At 36.3% G+C, this 22,202-nt stretch overlaps 2 protein-coding genes across 3 annotated transcripts; one reads left to right on the plus strand and one right to left on the minus strand.

Moving 5' to 3' along the window:
* Positions 1-595: 595 nt before the first annotated feature.
* On the plus strand, positions 596-5,105 carry LOC128611796 (trypsin). The gene is made up of 6 exons (XM_053631591.1): positions 596-667; positions 1,040-1,196; positions 2,159-2,257; positions 2,418-2,578; positions 4,399-4,535; positions 4,747-5,105. The coding sequence occupies exons 1-6, from the start codon at positions 628-630 to the stop codon at positions 4,897-4,899; spliced, it is 747 nt and encodes a 248-aa protein (XP_053487566.1). The 5' UTR covers positions 596-627; the 3' UTR covers positions 4,900-5,105.
* A 1,422-nt stretch (positions 5,106-6,527) lies between these two features.
* cblc (Cbl proto-oncogene C, E3 ubiquitin protein ligase) lies at positions 6,528-21,396 on the minus strand. 2 transcript variants are annotated; one of them, XM_053631573.1, is made up of 12 exons: positions 19,832-21,396; positions 14,500-14,646; positions 14,179-14,335; positions 13,016-13,137; positions 12,639-12,776; positions 12,470-12,557; positions 11,405-11,536; positions 10,670-10,870; positions 9,846-9,986; positions 8,427-8,491; positions 8,269-8,327; positions 6,528-7,018 (listed from the first exon to the last, which is right to left on the minus strand). In XM_053631573.1, the coding sequence occupies exons 1-12, from the start codon at positions 20,209-20,211 to the stop codon at positions 6,822-6,824; spliced, it is 1,827 nt and encodes a 608-aa protein (XP_053487548.1). In that variant the 5' UTR covers positions 20,212-21,396; the 3' UTR covers positions 6,528-6,821. The 2 variants fall into 2 exon arrangements, with proteins under 2 accessions (XP_053487548.1, XP_053487555.1); XM_053631580.1 differs by having other exon boundaries at positions 6,896-7,018; positions 8,269-8,323.
* Between the last annotated feature and the right edge of the window lie 806 nt (positions 21,397-22,202).

Consider the following 22,202-nt stretch of genomic DNA (forward strand, 5'->3'; position numbering starts at 1 on the left):
TGTGTGATTGAGTGATTGAGTGTTATCTACCAAATGTTTTCTGCAGTTTGGCAGTTTTGAGTTCTGCTCCATTCAGCTTAACAGATTTGGATATCTTTGCTCAAGAAATATCTAGCCAGGTATAGCAGCTTAGATCAACATGTCCGTTTACATTCTCATTTTAGCATTTTCGTAGAAATGTTATCATTATTTATGCAAGAAAAGTACCCCAAGGTGCTTGAATCTTGTTTGCTGTTCTGGTTTAATCATGTATTAATCTTTTGAAGTGTCATGGTCATTACAGCATATGGCTGTTTTCACACAGCACCTGCCATTAAAACTAGGGCAGTTTCTAATATGTAGTAGGGATCAGTGAAATAAACTTAAGATGCTTAATGTTGTCATAAGTGTTCCTGTGATCCTGTACGAGTTGAGGCTATGAATCAGATAAGATCTTTGGCCATTAATAGTCATATATATTTTAATTACATACAGCTATTTATAGTAAGCCATTGTCATGTCAAACCTTCAAAAAGTTAACCATTGATCAATTTCAGTGGCTTTGAGCCAGGTGTGTGTGTAACTGGGCTAAAACTGGTATATATATGAAGTTACATGACACTCTGTTTGGCTGCTGAAGCAATCAACATGAGCTTGATCATTCTACTGGCACTAGTAGGAGCTGCTGGTAAAGAAATTAACATTTTAACTTTTACATTGTGTTATTAACAGACATTTAGAAGTACAGACATGCTTAACATCATTAGTGCCATTGTGTGTGACTTGAAAATGATTTTCCCCTTTTTTCTTTCATTGTTATACGTTTCATTATTATGTATATTGCACTAAACTGTACATTTCCGTTTTGACCGTTAAGAATAGTGTCTTTTGAGACACTAGAAAGTCAGAAAGAGAACTTGGGATAGAATAATGAGCTGTGAAAACCCATCATAGAAACAATACCAATGATTTGACAATATGCATGGTTAGAACTGGGCTTGGAATGAGGAGTTTCAGCTACTGTGTAACTTCATTATGTGTGTGATTGATGTGTTCGCAGTGGCAGCACCAAGTGGTGAAGAAAGAATCATCGGAGGTTCTGAGTGCACTGCTCACTCACAGCCATGGATGGTGTCTCTGCACTATGGCTACCACTTCTGTGGAGGAGTGCTCATCAATGAACAGTGGGTGCTCTCTACTGCCCAGTGCTGGTACAAGTAAGTACTACACAAATTACACAAATGTATAGAACCATTTATTTACCACTGAATCACCTTTTAAACATTCAAGGATAACTGTATATTTCTGTTCTGTTCAAAATAACTTCAGTACATCTAATTTTCTGACATAACAATCCCAAACTGTGTGAAATGGCCTGAAGAAAATAATGGCCATCAGAACTTCCGTTTAGTTCATCATATTTTGGGCTTCAGGACATCCTGCAAAAGTTAAATGAATTACTTAGCACTGTAAATAGGGGAATTACCCTCCTTGAATAGGACTGTATAGTGAGTTAATTATGAATAATTGTGTACTTGCAACTGTAGTCCTTTTTGTTAATGCAGTCTTGGCCATCCATAAATTTTATGTTTTTGATGAGAAAATACATTGTATGTTGCACGGGGATGCATCATCAGTGATGTTCTCACAGGTAATCAGGTGTTTCAGATCTTCCAACAGCAGAAACCCTCACTCATGTGACTCACCTGGAGTTGAACAGATGCCAGTTTGTATCCCAGCAGCATTCAACGTCGGATTAGTCATCCTGATCTAAATCCATCTAGAGGCTCTGTTCTTCCCATACCACTGTCAACTCCACAATTGGCAGTTGTTTTGAGGTCTTTGATAGAATCAATGTCAGGCTTATCATGACTTATTGGCAGTTTTTGTAAATGATATGGACCATCTGATATATTTAGAATACCAGAGCCTTATGTTGCTCTTAAAACATACTTTGTTTTGATAGCTGGCACATACTGCTTAAATGGTTTTATAGGTATAGTTGTGCTATTCTTACATCTTTTATCAGGTGTATGTTGTTGTTGGGTTTTTTTGTTTGTTATTTGGTTAAACTTTTGTATTAGTCATTTGTATGTGTTAAATTAATTTGCATGTACATGAAGGCTCCAGGATCTTAATTTGACATGGTTTATCTTTATCTTTATTCTCTTTTTTTAAGTCCTTACAGCATGCAGCTCATTTTGGGAGATCATGATGTGCGTGTGTTTGAGGGAACTGAGCAACTTCTGAAGATAGAAAATATTATCTGGCACCCCAAGCAAGTACTTTTTTTTTTCTACAGCAACATATTCTTGGACATATCTGCTACTTGTTATTACTATATTATATAACATATGTCTTCTATCACAATGAAATCATAAGAAGACTATGAATGCAGTACATGTCTAAAATTGTCCCCTATCCTGTCTTGTCACTAGCTATGACTACAAGACTCTGGACTATGATATTATGCTAATTAAGCTGTTCCACCCAGTGAAAGTGACTAATGCGGTGCAGCCAATATCTCTGCCATCTGGCTGTCCCTATGAGGGAATGCCCTGTACTGTCTCTGGTTGGGGGTCTCTTTATGCTGATACCTGTAAGATCATCCACATTCATTCATTAATTCTAAACTGTACTAGAAGTAGTTGACAAATAATATTAAAATAATATATCCTATTATACAGTCATGTGACACACAATCAAATGACACATAAAAATGACTTGTTGTAGTAATTTATATTAACATATAAAAAACAGATCAGTCACATGGGTCCCAAAATCCATAAAATTAGAATCAGGTGTCAGTGGGTGACACCTGGGTGCCAGTGATTAGAAGCTGCTTAGGGAGTGCAGGTGGAACCTGTCTTATTTATACCCCTCTCATATCCAATGTCTGGTGTTCCCTTTGTTATTGAGGTGTGTGGTGTCATCATGACAAGATCTAAAGAGTTCTGTAAGGCCTTCAGAAAAAAGGTTGTGGATGCCTATGAGTCTGGCAAGGGATTTAAAAAGATCTCCAAATTATTCAAAATACATCATTCCACTGTAAGGAAAATCATCTACAAATGGCGCAGATTTCAAATGACTGCCAGTTTGTCCAGGACTGGCCGTCCCAAATACAGTGATCCAATCATCAACCCAAGGGCAGACCATCTGATGCAAAAAGAAGTGTCCAAAGACCCCAAAATTTCATCACAGGGTGTGCTAGTAAGTCTTGCACCTGTTGGTGTCAAAGTGCATGCTTCTACAATCAGAAACAGATTGCACAAATTTGACCTGCATGGGAGACATGCCAAGAAAAAGCCTTTGCTGTCTAAAAAGAACATCAGAGCAAGACTACAGTTTGCTAATGAGCATATAGGCAAAGACCAGGCCTTTTTGAATAATGTGCTCTGGACAGACAAATCAAAGATAGAGTTGTTTGGCCACAGTGACAGCAGATATGTTTGGCGCTGACCAAACACAGCTTTTCAGGAGAAGCTCCTCATACCAACTGTGGAAATGTTAGGGTGGAAATGTTAGGGTTTGGGGTCGTTTCGCTGCCTCAGGGAAGGACAGATTGCATTCATTGATTCAACTATGAATTCTGCATCATATCAAAGAGTGCTTGAAGATATTGTGAGGCCATCTGTCCGAAAGTTGAAGTTGAACTGAAAGTGGACCTTTCAACAGGATAATGATCCTAAACACACTAGCAAATCCACCAAGGAATGAAGCAAAAAGAAGAAATGGAGGGTTATGGAAGGGCCTAGTCAAAGCCCGGATTTGAATCCCATTCAAATGATGTGTGGGGATTTGAAATAGGTGGAACATGCAAGAAAACCCTCATACATCTTGCAACTGAAAGAATATTGCATGGAAGACAAAAATTCCAGCAATCTGATGTCAGAGACTGGTGGACAATTATGCAAAACGCCTACAAGAAGTTATTTCTGCTAAAGGGGGCAATACTAGCTTCTGAGACCAAGGGTGTACTTACTTTTTCCACAGAAAATATCTGTTGATATTTCTGTTGGATAAATGAAAAGCTCATTTTCCTTTTTTTTGTTCAAGTACATCAACTTTATTAATAGGCACTGTGTCAAAGAGGATCAAATGTTTGCTTGTTCAAATATGTAAAAAAAAAAAACAAAAAAAAAAAAAACTAACAATTTCCATAGGATGTACTTATTTTTTCACATGACTATAAGCTGGTTTGAAAGCATATACCACTGATATTGATATATTCCATGTAATAGGGTTGCGTTGCATATTTTTATTACTTCAAATATATGTTTTTAATTAATTAGCAATTAACATTTATTCAGTGTGGGATGATGAGTCTACAATATGTGCACATCTTCAGGAAGAGGTTTTTTCATATAGTCTGCACATATGATCAAGCAGTCTGCATTTTTCCCCTTTATCTATAAACAGTATTCATGCCATTTCGTCTTCAATGTGCTGATGTCCCAATTGTGGGTGAGCAGGAGTGTGAGAGGTCTTATCCTGGTATGCTGACTCGTAGAATGGTGTGTGCTGGCCATAAGGAAGGTGGCAAGGATGCCTGCTCTGTACGTACATACAGTCTTTCTTCAGTATAAAAATGCACCTGCATAAAGCTGATGGCAGACTTCACAAGACAAATAGTGTTTTTTAAACTCGATCATTTTAATTTATGGATCTATGTCATGTTAGAGTCAGAATACTGAAGTCACATTTGTTCACATCTACTAATGATTGAATGAGAATAAAATTGAATGTGATCTTGGATGTCTTTGTCAGAGAGATGCAGGCAGTCCGCTGGTATGCTATGGAGTGGTGCATGGGCTGGTGTCTTGGGGCCAAGGCTGTGGCCAACCAGGCTTCCCCGGTGTCTATGTCAAAGTGTGTGAGTTCCTCTATTGGATCAAAGACGTCATGGCCGCAAACCCTTAGAGTTTCTTTTTGTATTCCAACTGCTTTTGGTCCCCATCACACTCTTTATTTCATTGTCTGCCTCTCACTCGTTTCCACCAATGTGTCATCCTGTATGATTGTGGGAATTCTCTGTGCTGTTTTTTCTGTTCCCACTCACTCATCAGAAAAAAATGATGAGATAGAATTGGGATACATGAATAAAAACACCCCTGCTGTTACAGTGACTTGAGTTTTTAACTCCTAACTGACTTGTACAGTAAGCTATTGCTATGAAACCGGATATAGAAAAATGCATGGTCTAGTATACTATACAGTATTTCTAGATACTAGATTCTAGAAAGTAGAATACTTTGCCTGTCTCTTATTAACCCTTTTTTAAAATTTGATGTAGCTGATATTTTTATAGGTACATTATTTGAGGCAATGTAGATGGACGTTGGCGACAGTTGTCTTGCACAAAAAGCCTTTATTTTCCATTTTGGATTCTCTCAATATAAATTTAGATTTACTCTCATACACAATAAGTCATGTAATGGAGGCTGGGACAGAAGTAAGTGCAGGTATGGCAGTTTAATCAAACATCAAGTCCAAAGGATAAGGCAGAATACAATAATCATGAACATGCAGAGGTCAGGTGATCAGGCAAACAGCACAAACAGGGGAGGGCAAAGAGACAAAGTCGTAAACATAAGCAGGGTCAAAACACCAGAATAAACAGACACGATATAAGGCTTGGTAACGACAGAGATAAGGCAACTGATCATATACTTCACAAAGACTAAGTGTTTGAACAGTCTCTTATATGTGTTGTGTGATTGTGAGTGTAAATTGGATGCAGGAGTGCGAGATTAGAATGAAGGTGTGTTCTGGGAATTGCGGTCCATGACGGTCATGTTTGTAGGCCGCAGTGCAGGATGGGAATTGTAGTCACTTTTTTGGTGTGATATGACAATATTTTTTAGTTTCCTTTCTGTTTAAGTTTACTTATTACACTGCAAAATCTACACACTTCAATATTTCAAATTGCATATTGTCTAACACATGTCAGTATGTACATGCTTCTATTTCAGATGGAATGAGGCAGAATGTCTCTTTTTTGTTTCTTCTTTTTTTTATGAAATATTTTGAGGTATATTTTCTTAAATCTGGTCTAATGAAAGTTAGAGTGTTTGCTCTATGTACACTGTAAAATCAGTTAAATTTACTGTAAAATAACTGACAACTATGGTTGCGAGAAAAATATGTGGTAGTGCAGTTTATCGCGATGAAGTGAAATAGACCTTGTCTGTATATTTAACGATAAATAACCATTGGATATTAGCAGTAACGTATGATTTTAAAATGGCATTACTGTAAATTGAAGGTCAGATTTTTGCTGTAAAATTAACAGCCAACCCTTGTGTTGCTTTCATAGTATTACCATTAAATATGCTGTATTACTGTGCATTAAACATAATTTTAATGTAGGTTGTATTTTACATGTATTTTATGGTTAAATGCTATTAGCTGTGGTTGCCATACCCCACATATCAGCAATGTTCTATAGCTACAGCCATTTTCCCTGAAACACTGACATTTGTAAAACCACACACATACAGAGAGAGAGAGAGAGAGAGAGAGAGAGAGAGAGAGAGAGAGAGAGCCCTGTTGCAACTTTGCACTAACGTTTAAAAATAATCAAATAACTTCATTTTCAAATAAGATTCATAGAAATAAAATCCATTTTAATGTTGACAAGAAAAAAATGAAGGGTCATTCAACAACATTCTATTGTAATGTAGCATAATGTAACAATTATGGTATTTATTCATGAAACTTACACTGATACAAGTACAGTCTGCTTATGTAACAGTCTGGGCATATAAATTGTTGCGTTAAAAATAACAGGGTTGGTTTGTGTTACATAAACTTTTTTTTTTTTACAGTGTAGAGATCATATTTCAGTTTTTCGTTATACTCATGTCTATGTTGAAATCCTCCAGGAATGTCAAAGATGAGAGCTGTCTTTGTCTCTGAGAGCTTTTTTGACTTTGTGCTAGCAAATCTGTTTCCAAATTGCTCCTGTCCTCCACCTCCTCCCTTCTTTTCTCTTTCTTCTTTTTTCCTGAATGTGCAGGCCCTGACCATGGGGCTAAACCTGAAAAAGGAAAAAGTGAAAGGGTTATGTAGTCATACGTTTTTTATAAAAAACAACTTAAAATGTTTCACACAATGAATCGGTTCTGGTAGGATTCGTGTATGCTATTGATGAGTTGACAAATGTAATCCAAGGCCATTAGAAATACTTATTAGAAGCATATTATGGTATATGATGTAGAATATACATTATAATGGCTTACTTTTCCAGTCATTATTTTATCAATAAGCATCTAGCATTTCATCAAACAGAATTCACGCTCATTGTCAAAAGTCTGCCCTAAATAATCTGCGTCTGAATGTTCAGTTAGTATAAAGGCCTGGAGGAAAAGTTTGCATAATGTGCATACTACTTAATGTGCAGAATTATACAGTAAAGCATGAATTATGTGGTGTATAATGCGTTTATAGAGGAAAGACACATTAACCAAAGACAGAAAATGTTTGATTGAAATATTAAGGCATACAGAAAAATTTCATTATGTTGTTTTACACAAGCCTGATTAAAGTTCCACTATAGCAATTGCAGACTTTTAATATGGACAAAAATCTATTATATTATTTGTACTTTCTTAATGTATTGGTGATGAAAAATACTGACAAGACATTTAGTGGGTATCAGAAATATTCCTTTTTTACCAAAGTAACAAAAATGGTCAAATATTCAGTCCCGCCGAGATTTTGCGATGACAGAAATGAACAAAATCAAGCAAATTGCGCAATATTCACAGGAGTTTTCAAAATCACCGCAGATTTTGGCCAAGTCACGTCATGTGACGTCATCACAACATGCTATGTGACGTCATCATAATGCACATTCAGCCAAAGCCCCCTTCAATTCACATGCATTGAACGTACGTACAGCTAAATGGTATCATTTATCAACAAACATCACTGCAAAAGACAGTGCAAAACAATTTCATGGGATTGCAATCTCGCCAGTTCAAGTAGTTTTGCAGAAAAAAGTGAAAAACCCGCAGCAAAAGCAATCATTTGTGGCCGCAACAATCACAAAAGAAACTCCACAAAATCCAGTATGAACTGAATACTGCATGATACGATATTAATTATGAAAATATTTTTGTTCAAAAGGGTAGCCTCCGTTCTGAACATGACTGTCTAAAACATTTATACCACCCTTTACCTTACCTTCTTTCATGTCCTTTGATAATTTCTGCCTACTCAGTCACTCAGAAACTATAGAGAGGTGTGAAAGATTGCATTCAATTGTAGAGACAGAGAGGTAGATACCTTTTCTACCTGACTGGGAGAGTGATGTATGGCTCTGCTCAGCATCACGCTGCAGCTGTCTTCAGAGAAAGAGAACAAAATAGTGAGAAAATATTGTAATACTTAGTACTTAATACTCTGTAGTCTCAGATTTAAGCAAAATGTTTTTTTCTTTTTACCTGTCTGAGGTTTCCTCAGTCTGATTTAGATGGTTTTCTGTATGTGGCACATTGCTACAGGTACTCTACAGAGAACAAATAGTATTTATATGAATGAAGTACCTACAAAAATTGCATGCAGGCTGTTTCACACACTGATATTCAGTTAGGTCACATTTACTGTTCCAGGTATAAGGCTTTTTAACATTCATTGGTATTGGTTTATGCCAGCGTTTCCCAACCTTTTGTAACTAAAGCCACCCCAAGACTCCCCTATAATGTGGCATGCCCCTCCCCCCATATTGCAGGAGACCAGGTATAATGATTATCTATTCTATATAAAAATCTATCTATATATAACCTAATCTATAATCTGTGATAGATAGATAGATAGATAGATAGATTTTTTTTTTTTTTTTTTTTTTTTTTTTTTTTTTTTTTTGCTTTTGTACTTTTTTAATTACTTTTCATAACTTTTGTGATTTTTTAAAATAACTTTTATAAAACTATGTAAGAGACAGGCATGGAACATGATTTATCAAAAATGTTTCTTAACACTATAACTACTATGAACAAGGGAAATAGGCTGTAATAACGTGGACTATTTTTTAAATTATTATTATTACTATTTTCATGTGGCATTGCATTCGTCTTGCATTCTAAAACATTCAAATAAGAATGATGTAAATTGGGAGGAAGGGCGCGTCTCGTTAGCCATGACATTGTTAAATCAATCAGTGGGACACCTGCACTTGTTTCTTTTTACATACACGTCCGTGTCAGTTGCCGTGTGATCACCAGGATATGCTGCTCCAGCTCTCAGCCACTCACTGAACAGAGCAGACGCAGAGAGAGGTGAGAGTGCAGCGGGAAAGCAAGACCTCGCACTTGCAGGACAGTACTGCCGACATTTGGAAAGTTGCTAAGGTTTGTCTAAAAAGTCGCTAGATTTGTCGCTAGGCGCTTTTCTTTTTTTTTTCTTCCCAAAAAAAAAAAAAGTCGCTAAAGGGGTCTGAGAAGTCGCTAAGTTGGCAACACTGGTCTGCACTGACAGCTAGATAAAAGGGAGAGGAACGCGGGGTTTTTCATTTATGCACATTCTATTTGAAAAGCAATAAAATACACAGAGTATCCAAATTATGCCCTGTCTGTGTTTTGCGCCCCCCTGGTTGAGAACTACTGGCCTATGCTATATGCTTTAACAGACATTATTTTATAAATATGCTAGACTACATAAAGAAGATCTGTAATTTTATTTAAGGCAATTGAAATACGTATTGATACTTGGTAATTGTTGTTATAAAATAATTACTATTGATAATACTACTGTAACCATACTACTGTAGCCATATAACTATGACATTCAATTCTAAGTTAAATTAGTATGTGGCAACTGTTACAACAATAATATAGTTGACTGACAGCAAAAAAGACACTCACTGAGTTTCTGTGACCTTTAACCAGCCTGGAAGGACCGATGTATGGTTTGGGAGATGGGCATGGGGAGGACATGTTCTGCTTTGGTGGAAGTGGAGGAGGTGCTAAACTGGAACTAGGAACCTGATACTCCTCTTGTGATGCCTGTTATGGCAGGTGGGAAGTGTAATTAAAAAACTTGGGATTATCAGAATTCAACTCAAATCTCTGAATTATTACATAAAACACAGTTGTTTTGGCTTTAGAACAACTGCAATTTGATCACTCAAACCACTTTAGGGGGAGGCACATTTAAGCCAGATGTTATACAAGTGTAAATATAAATGGTTAATCTAGACATATTTGACAATCAAAGTTCTCCAAATATACCACAATAAATCAACTAATATCGCACAAATATACAAATATACATAACAAATATAGCACCTTTATGGGAAGTAGATAGACCACATAACCTTTGCATAGAATAACTGGAAACTGAAAAATAAGTGTACAGGAAGTTGGTTGCCAAGTATTATAAGCTATTTTGCATATTTCCTGTGGTACATCTGCTAACTACAGACAGATTTGACTACAAGAGTTAATTCATGTGGTCAAACTCTTAATCAGGACATGATTCATATGTAACATGCATGAAAGAAGCATGTGTAAGCAGTGTCTCGGTACCTCAAGAACATAAACCAAGTTATGTTGAAAACATGTCTGAGCAATCTGATATAGGTTTTGCCACAAACATTTGTTAAATGTGTTTAATGATCGATTTTCAAAGACTTGTCTATAAACTATGCAGGTGATATACAGAATATTTAAATTTATGCAACTCTCACCCTTTTCATGGCAGCCAGTTTTTTCATGACTAGTTCCACATCTTCATGGTCGTCATCATCATCGTCGTCATCATCATCTTCCTCGTCTTCTTCTCTTCTTCCTACTGTGGTGTCTCTTGTGGGCCGATATGGCTCCACAAGGATGGACTCTGTCCCTTTAATGTCACAGCGGCAGTAAGGGCAGGTGTGTGCATCTGACTTCTGTGGGTGGGGTGATAATGTAACACATATACAAGCAACATACATCAAGCAACTGGACAGAAGAGATGAGATTAAACACAAGCACTTCCTCTTCCTGTTATAAAGATGTTGGTCTATTGCACAATATTTGCAAGGGAAGTTAATTAGGACATTACGTAAACTTCATTCGAGGCATGGTAACTATTTTCCATGTAATTCGGAGATGTGCTACTATGCAGAATGACAAGTTCATGGGAAAATGCTGTTCTAAAAAAACACCATGAATGCACATAATTTGCTTTCAGGCTTGAAAATGAAAATGACACTTTGTTGGGTGTGGCAAAGGATGTAAACACACACACACACACACACACACACACACACACACACACACACACACACAGCTACATAAAATGTTTAAATGTTTATTATTAGATGTTTCTTCTAATCTAAATTATGTTCTATGTTGTCTTTTTCAATATACACAGTCTCCATTGTGTAAAAAAAAATGCTGTTTTCATGAATAACTGGCTAGGTCAGAATGAGATTGAATACCTGCCAGCCGAGGAGACAGGGCTGGCAAAGCAGATGTCCACAGGGCTGAATGCGTGTGTCCTTTTCTCTCTCTGTACAAATCTTACACAGCTGAAATGTGCTGCCCATTTCACAGTATAACTCATATTGTTCCTGCTCAGACAAAGAACAAGAGAGAGTCAAACAGAGAGAGAGAGGGGGGGGGGGGGGGGGGATTACATTATTACTATTGAAATGGCAAGCAAGTACTTTAAGATGAAAAAAAAAAAACGAATCTCATGATCTCTTCACTCAAGTTCACATCCATGGATTCATTCTGACGCTGATCAAAGACATGAAATATAGTAATTGAACATATAAATCGGTGGCATTTTCTATCCCACAGTGCCTCTCAGTTCTGCTAGGTAATGTGGCATCATCACTCACAAGAGTTCAAACTGGTTTGATTTCTTTTTTTTTTTTACACTGTTTCAAATACTGTTAACAAGGAAATTGTTTCTGTAGCTCTTATAATTATGCTCATGTAACATACCATTCAACAACAACAGCATTTTGAAACACATTAAACCAAGGGGATCCACCTTACTTCTACACGGATATGGGTCATTTATTTTCAACCACATAGGTGGAATTGAAAAACAAGTTGGGGGGGGTGTTGGTGCTGGTGGGGGGTGCGGTTTGATATGCCTGATAAATCAAGCTTTAAACAGAACAACAATCTTTTAACAAAAACCTCCTTGTGGAGAAGGATGTGTAATTACAGGATTAATTTTAACACATAGGCAAATGACCTATTACTGACCTCAACTTCTGAGAACTTACAAAGTAAAAAGAGGAATTAACAGTATTTATACTACCACAAAATCTACAGATTGTATAGGGGAAGTAACTTGCTTTTATCTTACTTATAATGTAGCAAATTATATCGGCTGTTCAAATGAATACGTTTACATACCTGAACATGTCAATTTAAGCCTGAACTCTGGGTTTTTTGATTTTGGCTTCATGTGATGACAACAACAGAACTAATAACATTCAATTCAATTGTCATTGTCACTCTCCACAATTTGAACTTGTAATTATTACCTCTGTGACTTTAATGCGACCCTTCTGAGATGGCATACACAGAGCAGTGAGATCAGGGTTCACATCACGTCCATTTGGGTACAAGTAGCTGCAACCACACACATTCAAAATTATCATATTATTCTGATATTTGAATTTCTGCTTTATGAATTCTGTAATATGCACCCACACTCCCTGTCTGAAGCCTTGTATTAGAGCCTGGTACAGAGGTGTATTCTCTGGAATGGTTTGTATAACACTGCAATCGTGGGTCACATAACCAATCGCCCACTGGCCCATTCTGGTGCAGCTGAGACGAAAGATGTAGCTAAAAACACAGAAAAAGTCAAGTCAGAGCCTAGTTAGTGAAAAAATATTTACTGCTTCATATTACACAAAGAATGAGATATGGTAAGAAGGCCATTTGAAAAGTTGTGTGGTGTTTGCTAAATAAGACATGTTTATTTGTTATTATGGCTTAGATGTAGATTAGATAATATTTTTGAAGCATTCATGCAGATATCCATATAATTACAAAGGATTTTCTTTGTGCTAGTATCATCGAACCTGCCAGGACGATGTCTGTGGTGTTCCAGTCTGGCTTGTACTTGGTCATAAGTGAGAAAGGCCATGTAACCTGGGTGAGTCACTGCTAAATGATTCCAGTTCCTCAGCAGTGTTGACCATGGCTGAGACAAAACAAGACATTTAACATGCTTATGATCTTGCTAACAAATGTTTCAGTGAAACTGAAAGGAAAGATATAAAAGTAGATCCAACTAAACTGAATGTGATCTGAAAACATCCTACAGTATCAACACTATTATTTCCTTAAATGTATAGTATATATGCTATTCTAATATTGCAGTTTAATGTGATGTTTGTGTAGTGGTCACGAAAATCCAATTAATATGCCGAAAAATCGGATTTAACCAAAACTCAGGGGTTTCTTTGCCAGTAATATACAATGACATGTCTACTTTAAGAAAATATAAATATACTATATTTTACCAAATCAGTATGGAAATCTAGGCTACTTTTTAACTATGCTTTGGCTCTAGACTTGCTTTTTTTGACTGGTAAATGCAGACAGTCTGGCTACAGATGTCTAAAGCCTTGTTAACTAAGCGTGATGATTTGATTATGTTTGTATACTGTATACTTGTGTACTGTATATGTCATAGTGAAACAAACATAAGCTTAATAATTAGTTTGTGATCAGATACCGGCAGTCAAAATGTCCACGATACACCTGCGCCACACAGCAAAAGCCTGAATTGATTGACTAAGCGAGCGATTATTTCCTCACCAATGTTAGCATGAACAGTTTTCCATCGAGTGAAGAGATGACAACAAGGAGGTTAAAAGCCACGAGTGATCTCAGTTGATGTAACAGAGACTGATGTGGTTGATAATCAAAGTGATAACACATTTCCAATTCTAAATTTATCACTCTTTAAGATTTGCCAGTAATGTTTTTCTATAAATAGATTAGGTAATAAATGTAAATGTAGGTAGGGCATCTTTCACTGAAAATGGAATACAACATTTTTTGCAATTGGTGGTAGCCAGGCTTTAAAATGTCATAATCTTACATTTTTTACATTTACAATTTGACCCTATGAAGGGTTTTCATAATGAAGGCTCTTCCCAGGTATTTTGTCTGTATTTCCCAGAGAAAATCCAACAGTGAAATTCCATTTTCAAATGGTTTCATCCAGTGCAAGTACCTGAAACAGTCTGGTGAAGATGTCAAACTCAAAGATAGAAACGTGATCATTACAAGTGAGGTCAACTGTTGATTTCAGAGCCATGGCCTCCATTCCCTCTTCAAAATTGTGAGCATTTTTCAAATGCTGCTTAAACAAACTCCACTTAACTATGCACCTGAATGTGAAACAGATCAAGGAGAAAATCTAATCTTTTGCATATGGAAAACACACAAACATATGAACTGCATGAAAGACACAAAATTATTGAATAACCATACTTTTGAAAGCAGTCTATGAATATATGAAATCTGTACAGTATTTATGGCTACATTCACCCACTTGTGTCCAAATATCTTCCTCCAGAACTCTTTTGCCTCTGTCTTGGTCAGGTTATAGGTATCTCCCTGAAATTGGCCACCTGGAAATATAGCCCGTAGTTCCCACAGCATATGACTGAACAGCAAAGACAGCTTTGTCAAGTTTCTCCTGAAAGAGCAGCACATGACATAATGAACTTAGTTGGACCGACTAATTATTTGACTTTACTTTTTTATTCATTCAAAATAAAATAAAGCAAATGTGAAAGTTCTCTAGTGAAAAGAATTGTTATCCACATACAGTGGCAAGAAAAAGTATGTGAACCTTTTGGAATTTCACGGTTTTCTGCATAAATGTGTCGTAAAATGTGATCTGATCTTCATCTAAGTCAAGGGTATTGACAAATATAATGTGTCTAAAATAATAACACAAAAAAAATTCTTTCATGTCTTTATTGAGAACAACCAAAAAAGCCTCATAGTGCTTGTGGAAAAAGTATGTGAATCCTTGAGTTAATGACCTGAAAAAAGCTAATTGGAGTCAGGTTTTAGCACACCTGGAGTCTCGTTAAGAAAATGAGTTTGGAGGTGTGGACTACAACTACTTTGACTGATAAAAACCCATCAAACTTTTGGAGTTTGCTCTGCACAAGAAGCACACGCTTATGTGAGCCATGCCTCGCCAAAAAGAGCTTTCAGAAGATCTACGATCAAGGATTGTTGATTTACATAAAGCTGGAAAGGGTTACAAAGTGATTTCAAAGACTTTAGAAACAATTAGGCAAACATTTTACAAATGGAGACACTTTGGGACTGTTGCTACTCTACCAAGAAGTGGGTGCCCAGTCAAAATGACACCAAGAGCACAACGAAGACTCATCAATTAGGTAAAGAAACAACCCCGAATGACAGCCAAAGATTTGAAAGCATCATTGGAACTGGATAACATCTCTGTTCATGAGTGTACAATATGTAAAACATTGAACAAGCAGGGTATCTACGGCAGGACACCCCAAAGGAAGCCACTGCTTACTAAAAAGAACATTGCTGCATGCCTGAAGTTTGCAAAAGAGCACACTGACACTCCACAGCGGTATTGGCAGAATGTTTTGTGGACTTATGAAACTAAGATTGAACTGTTTGGAAAAACCACACAGCACTACATCTGGCGTAGAAAGGGCATATCATATCATCATGAAAACATCATCCCAACCGTCAAGTATGGTTGAGGAAACATCATAATTTGGGCCTGCTTTGCTGCAACAGGGCCTGGCCAGCTTGCAATCATTGAGCTGAAGATGAATTCCCAAGTATATCAGACAATTCTTCAGGATAATGTGAGAATGTCTGTACGTCAGCTGAAACTGTGTAGAAGTTGGGTGATGCAACAGGACAACGACCCAAAACACCGGAGCAAGTCACAATAGAATGGTTTCAGAAAAACAAAATCCGCTGTTTGGAGTGGCCAGAGTCAGAGCCCAGACCTCAACCCAATAGAGATGCTATGGATTGACTTGAAGAGAGCCATACACATGAGACGTCCAAAGAAAATGACAGAGCTAAAGCAGTTCTGCCAGGAAGAACGGGCTGTGGGGAGGGTTTCGGGTCAACCATTTATTAATTCTAAGGGTTCACTTACTTTTTCCACTGCCATTTTGAATGTTGAATGAGTGTGTTCAATAAAGACATGAGGGATCAGAATTTATTTTGTGTTTTTATTTTAGGCACGTCATATTTGTCAATACCCTTGACTTAGATGAAGATCAGATCACATTATATGACAAATTTATACAGAAAACCATGAAATTCCAAGAGGTTCACATACTTCTCTTGCCACTGTATTTATGAATATAAATTCTCAGGCAAAGCATTAAAAAGTTATTGCACTGCATACACACCTTTAATTACAATTTAGACAAACACCTTGACAGACAGACACTTTGTAGACACATACTGTAAAAATGTCTGCATGCAAGCTACTACCAACAGGAAGTCACAGTTTCACATTTCCTGTCCTAAGTCTTTGTAGTGTACTGACGGAATTTTCCAGTGGCAACTGACCATACATAGACAATTATAATGGCAATATCAGCACCTGTTTGTACTGCTCGTACAAACCGATCTGCTATATGTTACAATCCCTCAACCCTATTCACTTTGCTGTAAACTCAAGAACAGTGCAATTCAGTTATTAACAGACTTTAGGTCTGTGTTTGTGCATTTATTAAAACTTCAGAAGCAGCAAAAGAACATTAGATGTACATTTAATTTGACAACTGTAATTTTTGTCACCAAAATGAAATAATACTTTATCCAAAGCTTATTTAATTAAACCTTATTATCTTTTCCACTCATTTAATGGAAACCACTTATATGTGATGCACATGGTTCTTGCTCTATGCTGGTTGGATTAAATGGACCTTTCACAGTCATTCATGGGTCAGTAAAGCTTCAGGAAAGAGATTGTTGGGTTTTTTTTTTCAAGAGAAGTTTTGATGATCTTAAAAAACGTCAGACAGTAAACCAGCACTGCTGAGGCCTGAGGATTTTTTTTTCCACTCTGACAGGATGAGCACATGTTTACCTCTATCTCTGGGCTACTTTTTCAAAAGCTTAATTTTCCATTAGTCACTGTTATCAGTTTGCTCTTTTAATCTTTTCTTTCCACTCCATCTCTTTACACAAGTTGTGGTCCATACAAGAAATGTGGTTAATGCTTTGGTTATGTGATTATGTTAACAAACATTGTAGTCATAGATTTAATGTTTAATACAACTAAATAAAATCCCATTGTCATTGTTACCTCAGTGTGTGCCTATAATATATATATATATATATATATATATATATATATATATATATATATATATATATATATACATATACATACATAAAAGACATGCAATCTTCCAACTTTGAAGTATAAGATGAATTTCCATTCTGCAATGTATCGTGTATTACTATTAAATTATAGTCCTTGCATTTCTCAAAAAGTAAGGGTTCTTTACTGATTTTAAGAAATACTTTCTATGAAACTCTAATTTTACTTTATTTACTTTACTAATTTACTAGTTTACTTTATACTGAACACCTTAGTTTCATTTAGTGTGTTTAAATGCTATATTTGTTTCCTCAACATTCATTATCTGACTAGACTGAAAAGCGACAACTTTCCTGTGTGTTGTCACAACACTTATTCTTAATCTTGATAATATAGATAGATAGCTAATAATAATTACTTACTTCATATAACGTTAGCTATATGTCCCAACTCAGGTACAGATCATGTCAAAAGTCAAAGCTCAGGACTTTTACTGTCCATTAAATAACTCTTGTGCGACTCCTGTATAAGTCGGAGTCATAGTATATATAAATGCCAAAACACTTTGGTGTGTCAAAACCACTTCTGTGCCAATAAGTGAGATTTTTCAGGCAGTTTGGGTCTTTTTGTTGGTGGTGATACAAGCTAAAAGTTAGCATTAAAATAAGAATACTAATAAATACATTTTGCAATTTACTGCTATCCTAAAAATAAGTCAATTGATTATTTACATATTTGCTCAGCAATTATATTTTTGCCTATTATTTTTTCTGAACAGTATAAACATTTCTGGGAGATTTTATGGTGAGGTGTAATATGTGGAAATGACTATGAATTTTGTTGCTATTGAATGCGGCTACACAGTTAATGTAAAGAAAGATGTCCCTTTTATACAGACGCCATACTAAACTACTAAACGCTAAACTATCAGAACAAAGGTGTTGTACAGGCATATTTCTGGTTCCCAAAGTACAAATAATGTAAAATGACCTTCAAAAGTACAACAGATATCCTTAATTATTATCTTATGTGTTTCTCCTTCTCAGGTTACTAAGGGCACAAAAGGCTTATGCTGGAAGGTACCACCCCAGAGACACTGACGGATACAGTTCAAACTTGTCCATACAGATAATGCTTCACTTCTAAATGCCAAACTCAAGCAAACACCTTTCGTACCTTTAGTATATATTTTTTACCTAGATCGGTGCATGTAGTGTATGTTTAAAACTTTAGCCTAAAAACATATTATGGTCCATTTATACACCTTAAATAATTTTTAAAGGTATAGAATAATTCACGTTTCCAGGTGAAAGATACAAAATTTAAGTTACAAAAGATGTACCCTTGATAATATCACCACAACAACAAGTGTGGGCTTGTGGAAGTGTAGACGTAACCAGTGAGTTCAATTTTTTACCTGCCTTGCTAGCCCTGCTAAACAGTATTACATCTAAGCAGTTTTAAGGTTTGAATTTTGCTGGACAATTACATCTTTTCTCCTCCTATGTGTACTGTGTGTCTGGAAACATTTGGTTATTTTAATACAGACAGAATAGGAACAAACTTCTTTTCGGTAGTTGACAAATGCATAGGCAATGGATGAATATATTTTATTATGATTCAAATCACAGTTATTGTTTCAGTTTAATTCTTTAGATTATACTTCTATCCCTTTATTTCTAATATTTTATGTAATATTAATAACGTTCCTGTTTAATTATAATTATGCAATTTTTTACATATGGTCTATTGTACAACATTAATCGCATATCTATTCAATTTATACATTTATTTATTTATTAGTGTTTTAGTTGATTTTTCCTCTTGAATGCTAAATGTGCATTACATATATAAACATTTGCTGTATTAAGTTTGTAATTTTTGCTATTTCCTGATTTATTAATTTTTTTCTGAGCAAGCTTATAGTGTTCACAGCAAATTTGACATTTCTAAGCTAAATTCATGTATTTAACTGCAAATGTAAGTTTCCCTGTTAGCATAATAAAGGCCTCTAACTTGCAGTACTCATTCACACAGACCATTAGTATTCAGAACAGATCAGCATCTTGGCCCCCTCTTAGTGCTGAAGGCAAAAATATCCATGTTATTTTTCAAGTAGGCAATCGCTAAATTGAAACTAAAATTTAATTCCTAAAAATAAATAGAAACTAGACTGTTACAGCCACTTTGAAAGTAATGCGATATGGATAAATGTGGGGAAATAATAATAATCGCTATATCTCACTTACACAGGATACATAACACTTTCAAATGTGTAATATCTTGTAGTTCACCTATCTGTCACTAGAAATATGTTTTAGTGTTAATCTTTAAAATAAATGTGGTTATACATTATGTAAACATTTATGATTATTACTACTTTACGTTCTTCATATTTGTCTTGTATGTACATTTCTGAATCTGAATTTATATTCACAGGAAAAAAAAATTGTAAAAAAAAAAATAAAAAAAATAAAATAATAATAAAATAATTGTTTTTATAAAAAATTATCTTTACAAATAAAGACCTCACCTGTAGTTCGACTTTTCCTCAAACATCTTCTCTTTGCCCTCCTTGAACAGCAGGATGGCCCTGTCTGTCTTATCCAGCAAGTGTTGGACATGGATCCTCAGGTACTCTCCCTCGTCCCCTCGTGGCACGGCTGAGACTGAGCCTCTATAAGGAGCCCATATATCCCTCATGAGGTTTACAGTCTCCCTCACTAGCTCAGGGAGGTAAGGTGGGCTATTCTTTAGACATAACCGTGGATCAGTGCACAGCCTATGCAGTTTCTGCAGTCTTTTTAGAACCTTGTCAAGGAGTTTATAGTCTGCGCATGTTGGTGGCTGAGATTCAGAGCTAGATGAATCAGTCTCGAGGCTTCGGACGAATCCCATCAAACTTCCAGCCATTGCCAAAAGGAATAGACGTGGTGTCTTGCTCTATGAGCTTGTTGGCCAATTTGATTTACAAATGAAGATGCACATGGAGCAAAAGCCAGCCCCCATCTGGTCAAGATTCAGAATGTGTCTAGAACTGCAATGATCTCTATGCTTCTAGATATCAGTTACTTCCGTTACACACTAGCTTTAAGACTGTTCCCTGTCATTCAGTGCCTACCATAAAAGTAATGAGATGAAGCCATCTACTACTCATCCTACCATCAAGTAGCCCCCCAAAAGTCTCTTGCACTGCCTTTAGCCACTTCCTTTTAAGTCACCTTTTATGTTTCTGTCTCAACCACTGGTGACCATACAAATGCAGTACATTACACAATACACAATAAGTGAATAGTTGTCTTACCACGCTAATTCTTTTTTCAATTATACATTTCACAGTGTTTTTGCCAATGTTGCATAACTTAACTCCACACATGTCATAACCTGGCAAGTCTGTGCAAAAAACATTCTTGGTGTGGAGGAAAGCTGACAAGCAAAGTAATGCTAAAAGATCCTTGAAAGTTCTCAAAGTATTTTGATCCAAAGCAACTATCTGAAAAACTACGCATGTCTACATCAAGTCAAGTTTTCTTCTTCTTGTAACTACTATGAAGACAACATACAGTACATTCCTACATAGAAGTACTGAGAGTGCCAATCACCTGCTTTACTGTTACCCCATTATTTACTCACAGTTGTGCTCTTTATATTTGGCATCCATGTGGTGGTCTCATTCTCTGATTCTGTCTTAAATCTCACAAAGTGTTGCAAAAAAGTTCCGTGTATGGCTGCACAGGACAGTAGCTCATTCAGATCTAGACCTCTCTCTCTCTCTCGCTCTCTCACTCCCTCTCACGCACACACACACACACACACGCACGCACGCACACACTCTCTCTCTCTTTGATCAGTTTCCGGGTAGGAAACAGCCTGACAAACAGGTTGGTTTACTTAAAGCCTCAAGCGGGCAGACAGAGGGAGTGTAGTATCATAATAGGAATATGCATCAACAGGCAAAAGGGGTGTGTGTGTGTGTGTGTGTGTGTGTGTGTGTGTGTGTGTGTGATAAACCATTTCGCATTAAAAGCTGTGGCTACTAAATATGTGTAGATCTTCGAAATAAAGGCAAACTGGAATGGATATTTTTAAATAACTTGATTAACCCCTAAAATTCCAACCCCCACATTATTTGATAAATGTAATTAAATATGTAAATATAAATGTTCAATTACATTTCAATTATATATATATATATATATATATATATATATATATATATATATATATATATATATATATATATATATATAGTTTAATTACAAATTAATTACTCTGCTTCAATGGAAAATAAGTATTTTTAGTTGAAATGGAAAAATAAGAGTAAAATGAAAAATTCCCTTCTCCTCACCACCCCATCTTTGCTCCCCCACTTTCACACAAAATCGCCTATGGGCCTTCCTACTCGGCACCAGAGCTGACGTTTGAGCTATAACTTTCTTCACTTTCAAAGAACAGCGTGTGAGTGACAGAAGTGGAGAGTGCTGGACATTCAGACTGGAAAGATGGGTAGTCAGAGGTTTTTCACCAAAAAAAAGGTAACAGTACACTAGTGGAGTTTTTGTCCAGTGATATTTGGGTTGGGCACAGACATTTCCTTAAAGTTAACTTTCTCAAAGAATTCCTTTCTTATAAATGTTAAGGTTGAGGGGTCAGATGAGTCAGTTTATAGAGCTCATTGGGGGCTAAAGCTAGGTTACAACTAGCTACCTAACTTTGTGATTTTTTTCTTCATCTGCAGCTGTCTAACAGAAGCCTGCAGGTTTTGTGCAAGAATAGACTGGTATTTGGAGCTACCCATGATTCTCTCTATCTTGACTAGAATGTCAGTCCCAGATGAAGAGAAGCAGCCTCATAGGATGATGCCACCAACACCGTGTTTCACTATGGTCTTCTAAAGATCTACC

This window comes from Ictalurus furcatus, chromosome 1, assembly GCF_023375685.1.
Source record: "Ictalurus furcatus strain D&B chromosome 1, Billie_1.0, whole genome shotgun sequence".
Taxonomy (NCBI): Eukaryota; Metazoa; Chordata; class Actinopteri; order Siluriformes; family Ictaluridae; genus Ictalurus; species Ictalurus furcatus.